Genomic DNA, 11,509 nt, shown 5'->3' with positions numbered 1-11,509 from the left:
GGCCAGCCCACCCACGGCTCCCCGCGTCCCTCGGGGATTCTCCAGGCAAGAACACTGGATGGGCTGCCATTCCTTCTCCAATGCATGAAAGTGAAAAGTGAAAAGTGAAAGTGAAGTCACTCAGTCATGTCTGACTCTTAACGACCCCATGGACTGCAGCCTACCAGGCTCCTCCATCCATGGGATTTTCCAGGCAAAAGTACTGGCGTGGGGTGCCATTGCCTTCTCTGGATGTCTACTGCAGTACCATGAATTAGAGAAGAAAAGGAGGAATCAGCTAAAGCCCGTTAACAGGGCAGGTGCTGAGTAAATCTTGGTATAGTCATGCATTCATATATTACAACACCTCATAGCCATGACAGATGCAGCACTGGAATGCAAACGCACGGGACTGCATTTTTAGAAGAAGTATATCCTTGCTGGTGCGTGCATTATTAAGAGTGGGGTTATCACTAGGAGATGGACCAGAAGTGAGAGAGCCTTTCCGTTTCCTCTTAGGCTTCTGTGTCTTTCCATTCTGTTCCTTCATGCACTTTCTTTCCTGTTTAGTTTTTCACTTCAGATAAGCATTACTTCAAAAAAGAAAATCAACAGACATTATCTAAATAGTGGGATGCTACTACTACTACTAAGTCACTTCAGTCGTGTCCGACTCTGTGTGACCCCATAGATGGCAGCCCACCAGGCTCCCGCGTCCCTGGAATTCTCCAGGCAAGAACACTGGAGTGGGTTGCCATTTCCTTCTCCAATGCATGAAAGTGAAAAGTGAAAGGGAACTCGCTCAGTCATGTCTGACTCTTTGCGATCCCATGGACTGCAGCCTACCAGGCTCCTCTGTCCATGGGATTTTCCAGGCAAGAGTACTGGAGTGGGTTGCCGTTGCCTTTTCCAAAACAATAGGATGAGGGCCACTTTATCATTTAACATAAAAATAATCCAATAAATCTAAAAAGCTACATTTCTATAAATATTTTTTGCAACCATAAAAAAATATATGCTCACAAACAAAGTCATGGAAGGAGTCTGTGTTTAAAATTTAACTCCCCCAACCACCCAGTGTACTTATTTAAGGAATAATTGAAAGAAAAATGGAGAATCAGATAAGCATGTTATCATACGGGGCATACCATATATGACACTATCTATAAAAAGTATACATTCATGAAAGTTCCTATAGATACAAATGTCTGGAGGTTGAAGTGTCCTCAGGGCAGGAGAGTGTGCTGACCCCTGACCTCCTGGGGCTGCTCTGTGCAGCTCCCGACGCACCCCCAGAGAGTGTGGGCCCTCGACTCCCTCCACAAGGCCTCTCCACCCAGGCCAGCTCCCAGACCTGGATTCCTCCTGAGCACACCCGAAACTTGGCACATTCCGAGCAAGTGTAAGAAAAACAGGGGCTCCTTTCTTTTGGCAATTTTCCTCCAGTCCATGCCCTGTGTTCATGGGGAAGAGAAAAAGGTGGGGAGACACGGGAAAGTGGCTACAGCCTAAGCCACAGACCAGGACCTGCTCCAAGGCCACACTGAGTTGATGGGGGCAAGTGGGTTTAAATGACGGTCAGATCAGAGTCAGGGCTTCCCTCTGTCCCCAGTTTCCCATGCACCCACCCCATGATTAAAGTCACTGCTTAGTTACCCCAGGCAGACATGGCTCCTCCCGTTCACACTGCGGAGGGCATGTCCAGGGCGTCTGAATCAGGTCAAGAGTCCTAGAGCCCCAGGCCTCAGGAGCAGGAGCCCCACGAGTCATCGGCCAGCCTCCACAGCCACACGTTGGCGGGGGGCTTCCTCCCCAGCCCCCACGGTTCAGGACACCCTCTGAGACAAAAGGCCCCAGCAGTGCCTCACTAGGACTCCGGGCAGGTGACATCATCCAGCCATCTCATTAATGGGTGGTGAGAGTATACAGCAGGTCACTATAGGAAGTCCAGAGAACCCCGATCTGGGCCGGAGGAGGGCAGGGAGGGCCGTGGAATCACAGCCTGTCTCCAGACAGGCAGGGGGGACTGACTCACACCCAGCTGTGGCCCTCTCCCCTCCTGCCGGTCGGGGGGACTGTGCACTCTCCCCCGAGATGCTGGTCACGACTCCTAGCAGAGGCCGGGGAGCGCCAGAGCAACTGAGCTCACGACGCATGTGTGGGGCCGGTACTCATGACTGGGGTCTCTTGGGCGGGGATAGAGGAAAGATGAGCAGTTAGGACGGAGGCTCTGAGCCGCGATATCACTTACTCAAACAGGACCACCGCGAAGGACTGCACCAGGCGGTAGAAGGTGGGCTCCGAGACGCACTTGGAGTTGCAGCGCTGTCCAGGAAGAGGGCAGACAGTCAGGCAGCCGCTGGCAGGGCTGTATTCAGCTCAGAGGGGCTGCAGGTTCACCACAGTGTCTCCAAGTGCCGAGCATCTCTAAATGCAGCCCTACTCGAGCCCTGCACGAGCCCTGCTCCACAAAAACCCGGACTCAGCAAAGGGCTGCCCTGCCCCCAGACTGCCCCACATCATTCCCTGTGTCTCTTTGTGAGATTTTAAAAGCTAGGAACTTCACCCGCTCACCCACACATATGCAACCCCAAGGTGGCAAGGCTGGCTATTTTTTGGATGGGGGATTTATGGGCAGTTTTTCTACTTTTGCTTACCAGCATTTTCTAATTTTTCTTGTAAGAATAAATTAGTTGTGATAAAAAAATACTTTTTAAAAAATTTTATTATCAGAGCATAATTGCTTTGCAAAGTTATGTTAGTAAAAAGTACTTTAAAAACTAAGAACTTCATCCATTTTACAGGAAAAACAAAAAAAGAACCTGTTGGCTATTTATAAAACTTCTCATCTGAGCTAACACGGCTGTCATTGTCTTGAATACTTTATCTTTATGAAAACTGAATGTTGTGGGTTCTTTAATAAAAACACGCAGGGACACAGCCTACGTGCTTGTCTTTAAAAAGACGAACATATCTGGAATTTCATATGGCTGAGAGGCCAGGCTGCATCTTCCACTATTCTAAAAAGGCCTTTTCGAAACATTTCTAGATGAGCTTCACATGTTTTTCCTGTGGGGTCGTTTCTCCTGAGCAGGTGGGCTGCCCCACCCCACAGCCCTGTCACCCCCTTACCTGGGCGCTCACATACCGGGCAAACCATTCCCGGCCTTTCCCATTCTCACTGCTACAGTACTCGCCAAACTTGGCTTTCTCCTCCTGGTCCAAGTCCTCCCTGCAGAAGAGGGCAGAGGGGAAAGACAGGAAAGCTTTAATCCTCTGGAACTAAAAGGACTACAGTCGGGGAAGAGGAAGGACAGGAAACCCTAAGTGCAGGCGACGCTGGACCCCGGATCCCCATCCTCGCCTCGGCTCCCCGATGGTACTGCACTCCATCAAGTGCAGAGGCACATCCCAGCCTCTGGGCAACCCCAAGAGCAAATGGGGTTATTGCTGTTTCCAGGATGAGGAGCCTGGCTCAAGGATCAGACACAACTGGGGAACAGCAAGCAGAGCCCCATCTAGACTTCCTGGCTCCAAAGCCCATGAGACTGCCCGTCTCAGTGAGCTTTGGGCACTCACAAGGTCCACAAGCCTCTGACAGCTGGGCTCTCCAACTCACCCGACTTCCCCTCATCTTTAGAGCTGATGAGGTATGGAGCCACCCACTGGAGTTAAGAATTCCTAACCTGCTCAGTTTCAGTATGACATATGGAGCCCATAGTCTGATGCCCCTCCAGCCATCAGAGGGCCTCGTTGCTTATTCCACTCACTTCTGAAGGGCCAGTCTGCTCTCTGATGCTCCCCGGCTCTGTGTGTAAGGGGTGAAGATTGGGGAGGGGGCCTCAGGCCTGCGAGTCACCACCCCCAGGGTGGACAACATGCTCACCTGATCTAAACCACTTCTAATCACCTTAGTTGGTGAGGGGGGCAGTACTCTACCTCCAATCTAATGACTAAAATAGGGTAGCAGAAGGCTGAAGGTCAATTGGCTTTTGCAATTTCGTTTATTTAAGGTTTCATAGAAAACATCTTGGCCTCATTGATCCCAAAATACCAACACCAGATGAAATGTGAGAATTTGCCAGGCATGTGCATGCAGCTTTGGAATGACTGCTCTTGACAAGGCATCTGACTCAGTTGTCCAGGTCCCATACTGCCCACAGACAGGCTGCCACAAATCGAACTGGCCTTCCTGGCAAGTCAGTGAGCTTCTGAGCTTTCTCCCCTTTTCATTAACTGGGTGTACTTGGAGAAAGCTGACTAATTTCAGTGTGAGTCAAACAAAATAAGTAGGAAGCCATCTACTGCTCTCCCAGAATGCACTCAAAATCACACATAAAAGCATTTGGGGGATGGACAATTATTAGGATGCTAATCCTCTCCAATCGCAGAGAAAACTGAGCCACATCTGCAAGAGGTGGAAATCACCCTGCCAGTCAACCACTGAGGGGCTAAAGCACACAGGAAACAACATCCTGGCTGTGTGCGGTCAACAGGCAGAAATCCTTCTTACGCTGTAACAAAGCTGGAAAAGGGGCCCTTTGGCCAGAGCTCCTCAGGCCACAACATGTGCCCACCTCAGAGGCCTTGTTAAAATGCAGATTCTGACTCAGTGGGTCGGCTGGGGCCCAGGACTCTGCGTTTCTAACAATCCCATGGTGCTGATGCTGCAGGTCCTGAGGAGGGACCTTCAGCATTTCACGTGCTGCTGTGCAAAGATGTAAGACTTTGCACAGCAGCAAAAGCCAGAACTGACCCCGTGTTTCCCTTTCCCCTGCTGAGCTGGTAACAGCTGTGAAACAGATTCCCAGGTCCAGCCTCTACTTCTGTGCAGCTATCAATGCTCCTGGTTCAAACCGTCAGGAGCCACCAAAGCGAGGCTGGGGAAAGGTGCGAGGGCAAGTCCCCATCCTAGCAGCTCTGTCAGCGTACCAAGAGGATTGGTACCTGAAACCTTCTGGCCTTGCAGCACCCCTAATTCACTGTCAGCTACAACACTTGGAAGGCATGCCCATAGGGGCTCACCTCAGATGCAGAGGAAGCAAAGCCAAGCCCTGAGCGGGGGGATCTTCCCAAGGGGGTCTGCAGGCAGCGGGTGGCGCTGAGCCCAGGAGGTGCCAGCCGCGGGTGAGGGCTGGGGCTTACCCTCCAGAGAAGATCTTCTCCACGTAGCCGCGCATGAACTCGCGGAGCTCCAGCGGCTCCTCGTCCTTGGCCGAGTCTGCGCTCTGGTTGGAGGAGAAGGACTCGTTGGAGGAGGAGCGGCGGTACTGGCCCCAGGACGGGTGAGAGGGAGACTCGCCCATGTCGTTCTCGCTGTCCGCGGACTCCGTGGTCTCGCTCTCCGAGGCGCCCTCTCCTGGGGAGCTATCCCCATCCTGCAGCTTCGGGGGCGGCGCCTCCAGCGGCGAGGAGGCAGACGGCTGGGCCCCAAAGTCAATCAGCGAGCCCACAGGGACCTCGGGGGCCTCCATGGCTCAGGCGGGGGGCTGCGAACCAGGACGTCGGGTGGGGAGGCTGGGGCACGGGGCTCCCAGGTGCGTTAGCAGTAGCCCGAGGCTGAGCGGGAGCCCACCGGGCGCATGTGCGCTGCTTGGGAGCTGCTGGCCGCTGGGACCGACTCCTCCAGATGGCCCAGGGGGCCCTAAGGCATCTGTAATGGAAGCAGACACACATCATCGTTCTCACCATGAGAGCTTCCCAACTTAGATGAAGGAATTAGGGCACTCCTGCCCCATCAGAAGAAGCTCCCAACTTCCAGAATTTGGGCCAGCTCTCTGCTGATGTCCTCTGCTGCTCCCTCACCATTAAGCATCCGCCATACGATGGTCAAACAGCGAACAAACACACCAATCAGGCTTTCTCCAGACTAAGCAAGCAGACCTCAAGAGGGGCTGCTCCTGCTGGCCCGCTCCCCATTCCAGCTGACCAGGCCGAGGCCGATAAAACCGGAAATCACCCGCCACGGGCTGTCGCTAGATCAGCAGCCGTGGAAGACGGTGTCCTCAGGCGCAGGCTACGCACATGGGCTCCTCACCTCCAAGGCCCGAGGCTCACCCTTCCCGGTCCCCTTCTCAGCTTTTGCCGACTTAAGACCCAGGGCCTCCCTGGCTGTCACACGTGGGGTCATCATGACCCCTCAAACCCTTCCATGGTTTCTAAGGGGCATTTGCCAACCAGACCCACCTCCTCCTCCCTGCCCGCTCCCTGCACCAGGGCCACCCTGGACAACGGCACCCACCTCCTGCTGCCCATCCTTCTGACCCTTAGGCTGAGTGGTCCTCTCCCTTCCCCTCCATCTTCCTCGCCCCACCCGGAATTCTATTCATCCCTCTAGACTTGGCTGAGTACCACCTCTTCACAGACCCTTTGCTCAAACCCTGTGCAATCTATTTACTGATTCCTGTGTGGCCACACTGGAACTTTACTGACACTCATTTAATAAGTCTCCTTGTTTGACAGATAGATATTAGTATTCCTGCTTACCCCACTAAAGTATAATCCCCTGAGGGGTGGACCATGCCTCAGCCACCTTTGTAGCAATACGCGAGCACCCGGCACAGTTCAGTTCAGTTCAGTCCCTCAGTCGTGTCCAACTCTGCAACCCCATGAACCGCAGCACGCCAGGCCTCCCTGTCCACCACCAACTCCTGGAGTCCACCCAAACACATGTCCATTGAGTCTGTGATGCCATCCAACCATCTCATCCTCTGTCGTCCCCTTCTCCTCCTGCCCTCAATCTTTCCCAGCATCAGGGTCTTTTCGAAAGAGTCAGCTCTTCACATCAGGTGGCCAAAGTACTGGAGTTTCAGCTTCAACATCAGTCCTTCCAATGAACACCCAGGACTAATCTCCTTTAGGATGGACTGGTTGGATCTCCTTGCAGTCCACGGGACTCTCATGAGTCTTCTCCAACACCACAGTTCAAAAGTATCAGTTCTTCATTGCTCAGCTTTCTTTATAGTCCAACTCTCACATCCATACATGACCACTGGAAAAACCATAGCCTTGACTAGACGGGCCTTTGTGGACAAAGTAATGTCTCTGCTTTTTACTATGCTGCCCGGGACAGAGTCCTAACTAAGTGTCCACTGTATGTTTGCTGGATGGATGACCAGACCTGACTGTGAACATGCGCCGGGAGTCGGGAAGCTGATGATGCAGGCAGAACTGGGATTAGGATCTCTGCTTCTAACCAGGTCTCCACCACTCAGTTCAGGGGTCACCTGCCAGTTCTGGGGAACCTCCCCAGTGACAAGAGAGGAGCCCTCCTGATATGAGTCCACCTTGATCCTGGGCCCCTGTCCCTGTCCTCTGCCTCTACAGATCCCAAATATCTAAGACAACACCTGGCAGAGAGGTGGCTTCCTGTACCGTACAACTAACGTATCTTGTGAGGCAATTCAGTATCAAAACTGCATTTACTGCCTCTTAAGAGCTTAATGTCCATGGATCGATTACGGGCTCCTCCAAATTCCCCAGCCCAGGATATTTTCATATGTCCTGAGTCAGAAGGATGGGATGGCTGCCTCCCTGTCAATACAGGACTCAGGAGAGTCCTACAAAGACTGCCTTGGTCCAAAAAAGAGATACAGCATGAATCCCAGCTTGAAAGAACTTTCTGGGCCAGAAGAACAACACAAAGTGTGCAGAGAGTCTGAGACTACGGAGCAGTGGGCTGGGGTCGGGCCAGCCCCAGGCACTTTGTGCCAGCAGGGCGGGTGAGCTGTGGCCTCTGCTCCCTGGGCCGGGGCCTGGTCAGAGACATCAAGGGCAGGGGAGGGCTCTAAGGTCCTTCGGACAACCATGCTCTCAGCTCTCCAGAGAAGAGAAGATCACGCCTATAACGACTCAACAGATGTTAAAAATGGAAAATCACACTACTAGGGAAAATGTGTGCAGCTACTATGATAAGAAAAATTGAGTTAATTATACTTATGTGAGAAATTCACCCAAATCCAATTTTTAAAAAATCTATAACACTACTCAATTAGGCAAGGCATACAAAAGGAAGTTATTAAATTCTTAGACAATTCTTCAACCCATACTAATAACCACACATATAGACAGGCAAATCAAAACAATTAGGTACCGGCTTACACTACAACGTAAGCAAAAATTAGAAAACTATAAATTTTCAAAGCAGATGAGATGATAATAAAACTAATATTTTCAAACAATTCCAGCAACAGGGATAAAATTAATAAGACTTTAGAAAGCAATTTCAATAATTTTTAATTTTCTTTCCTCTGATCCAAGAATTCAAATGCTTGAAATTTATTCTAGGAAAGTAATTCCAAACAGAAAAAACAGTTATGTGGTCTGTAACAGTATTTATAATCCTCATAAATTAGGGGAGAAATCTAAATACAGTGAAGTGGCAAATAAAATCTAACAACTTGGTGCAATGGTAATCAGTGTATGATGCAATTAGAAGAATTCACTTTATACTCACATAAACAAATATTCTACAATCAACAAACGTTTACTAAATCCTATTGCATGCCAACCTCTGTTCTGGGTGCTAGAAATACTGAAGTGAATGAGTTTTAATTGTACTATAATTACAATCACGTCCACGTATGGAAAAGGACTGAAAAAGCAGACAGAAATGTATAATATGACAGTGCTGGCACTGAGAGCTCCCTTTTTTATTTTGCTATCATTAACCATGTAGTTTACAATGAATAAAAATTCAGAGGAAAAGGAAACAAGTATCTTGACACATTTCAGGATTCAGTCTAAAGGCTGCATCTTTTACCAAAGTAGAACCCGACAGCACAGAAGGGCAAGATCAGACCCTACTGTCACGGCTATTTCTGGTCAGGCCCGAGGCGCTTTCAGAGGCTGGTGGGAGCTCTCCTAGCGCCTTTCTAGCTTGGAAATTCGGGGCGTGCATGAGTCATTTTTTCCCAGAAGCCTCCTCGGTGGGCTCAGGAAGGAGGGGACAGGGTGAGGGGCCTGGCCCTGCAGGAGAGGAAGCAAAGGTGCCGGAGGGTCCTGGGTGCCATGCGGGCACCACGGGCTGCAGGGTGCAGGCCCCTCTGCCCGGGAATCTCTTCTCTCAACCAAACCTGCTCCCGGGGCTGAGATGCAGATGAAGCAGCCGCTTATGCTGAGGGCCTTGGAAGTACCCCACCCCCTTCCTTCTGGAAGGGAACAGAATTATGGGCCTCCATCCAGGACAAGGTGACGGTCACTCTCAACACACCAGGATCACACACCTCACTCGACTCCTGTGATCTCCAGCTAGAGAATGCAGAGGAAGTGGGCCCAGGGGTACCGACCGCACTGTCCCCAGGTAGGGCCAGCCAGGGGCTATCGCTAAGGTTTATGGGCCCAGTGGGATCAGACCTAAAGAACTTTCTCTCTCAAAGTGCTGAAATCCACTTCATGAAATCTTCTATTTTATTTCAAAATACCTCTGGGCTAAAGAAGACATGTCCTCAGGTTGTATTCAATCCCTCTGCTTTGTCCTGCCTACAAGAAGGACCCCAGACCCACTCCAGGGCCACAGCTCTGGGTTTTAAATCAGAGTGGAATCTCTGCAAATAACATTGATACTAAAAATGCCTTCTACAGACTTGCAGCCAAATGGACCTTCCTGCAACTGCATCCTCACAATTCGCCTCTTAGGCCCTAGAGCAGAAGCCTCTACCAACCAATTGAGTGAACCAAACTAGACTAAAATCCTAAGTCAGCCTATGGCTCTAAGAGGAGCCTTCTTCAGACTCGGAGTCAGAGAAGTGGATATCTGAGCCGAGATGGAAGACTCATAAGAACCCATAAGACTCTAGGGTCTTCTGAGGAGAAGACAGTGTCTTAGGGGAAGGAAGAGCCCACACAGGGGACCTAGGCAGCCATGACTTTGGAAAGTTCCAGACAAGGGAAGGCTAAGGAGGGAAGAGGTTGGTAGGGTGGAGGGGGCTGCAGATACCAGGACCCTGGGTTGGGTGCTCAGGGTGACTGGCAGGTAGCCATGGCAGCAGTGTAGAACAAGAGCAAGGGGGCCAGGGGAGGTGGGTGCGGTGGGCGCGTTCTTCCAGGAGCTTTCCTGACCTCATGCGCCCCCCCACCCCTGCATCCCACTGTGGCAGGAACTCGGAAGGAGATTGCCTTCTGTGGCTGCAGACCACATCTTCTGGGGCTTTGCTCAAACCCTGATTTCCCCGCACCCAGGGCATCTGGAGCGAGCACTTCTCCAGCCGGCTGGCCCAGGGCAAGCACACAGGCTCCTGGGGGCAGGGGAGACTCCAGAACCTTCTGTAGCTCTCCCCTGCCATCCGTCTCAGGCAGCTCCCTCTCCTCCAGTGCCCCTGAGCCACCAGAGGTGTGGCATCTCCCACCAGAAGAGGCAGCAAGCCTTGCTGGACCGGCACCGAGGACACGCTGGCTCCTGCTCCCTCCATGCCGCCCACCCCGCCTCTCACAGCATCAGGGACTCGAGGCTCGGGGGCGGGGAAGCAGTGGGCCCCCTGCACGTGGTTAGGGAGTGACCAGGCACGGAGTCCAAGCTCGGGTCAGTGTCGAGCCCAGGCTCTCTATCACTACGTGGTCCCTACAGGGGCCTCTCCGATGCTCTCCTGTGGGTCAGTCACCCTCCCAAATCTACACCATGGCCTAGAAGGTAGGCCCAGGGACACTCTTGTCAAATGCCCTCCCTGCCCCGGAGCAGAGAACCATGCAGGTCTTCACTGCACTTGCTAGATGGCTTCTCCCCTGCAGTCAGTCAAGCTTGCTTGAGGAGATTATTTCAGGGTTTCCCCTTTATCATAAAGATAAATTAGAGAAAGATCTGGAAACACAAGAGGAGGAAGAAAAAGCTGATCCCACCATGCCAACAAAACCCCACCTGCATCTGCACGGCTGCTCTCCTTGGTCTTGGTCAACAGGAAAACTCCTTTCCTACCACTGCAATGTCGAGAGAAATCCAGATGTGCGTCCTGCACCCAGCAGGGGCAACCCCTCCCATGACAGCTGCAAACCTGCAGGTGACCCCAGTGAAGATGGTCTTGTCCAGTCCCCTGAGGGGTGTCTTATTTCAAACAGATCTCACGGAAGGTCAACTGACAGTCTGGGTTTGGCTGTAGGGACAAGGGGAGGGCAGACAGGCCCCTCCCTGAGGTTTCTGGTCTCTGGGGCTGTCTTGAGACAAGTGAGCTTGATCCATGATTAGACTACTGTTATCTCTTTCAGTTCAGCCATCAAGAGACTCAGTAATGAATGGTTTCCAGGAAAACTGCACCTCACTGGAATAGCTGGAGGAGAGGAGAGGGAGAAGAAATAGGGGACACCTTTCCCACGTGCTGCTGCATCCATCGCCCAGTAGAGGCTGCTGAAGCCACGATGGATGGTTCCACAGAGGCCCACTCCCCTCCCCGGGCACCTGTCTGTGCCCTGGCAGGGTCCCAGCAGCATGGAGCGCGGCAACCGCTTCCACACCTGCCCAGCCTGCCACAAAGAATCAGCCTCACAGCGCAGAGGTTCTTCCTACGCTCCATCAGCATCTGTTCCACGAGCGCCCTTCCCC

General features: G+C 52.0%; 1 protein-coding gene across 3 annotated transcripts in view; it reads right to left on the bottom strand.

Moving 5' to 3' along the window:
• The window catches only part of KIAA0513 (KIAA0513 ortholog), a 59,300-nt gene that overhangs the window by 15,035 nt on the left and 32,756 nt on the right, over positions 1-11,509 (bottom strand). For all 3 annotated transcript variants that reach the window (XM_010850827.1, XM_010850828.1, XM_010850829.1), the window contains exons 2-4: positions 5,125-5,632; positions 3,112-3,211; positions 2,231-2,304 (exon numbers count right to left, since the gene is read on the bottom strand). In XM_010850827.1, coding sequence (XP_010849129.1) covers positions 2,231-2,304; positions 3,112-3,211; positions 5,125-5,453 — 503 coding nt within the window. In that variant the 5' untranslated portion in view covers positions 5,454-5,632. The remainder of the gene's footprint in view (positions 1-2,230; positions 2,305-3,111; positions 3,212-5,124; positions 5,633-11,509) is intronic.

This window comes from Bison bison, unplaced genomic scaffold (assembly GCF_000754665.1).
Source record: "Bison bison bison isolate TAMUID 2011002044 unplaced genomic scaffold, Bison_UMD1.0 scf7180017864295, whole genome shotgun sequence".
Taxonomy (NCBI): domain Eukaryota; kingdom Metazoa; phylum Chordata; class Mammalia; order Artiodactyla; family Bovidae; genus Bison; species Bison bison.
Note: the sequence above shows the minus strand (reverse complement) of the source record. Positions and strands in the feature narration are given on the sequence as shown.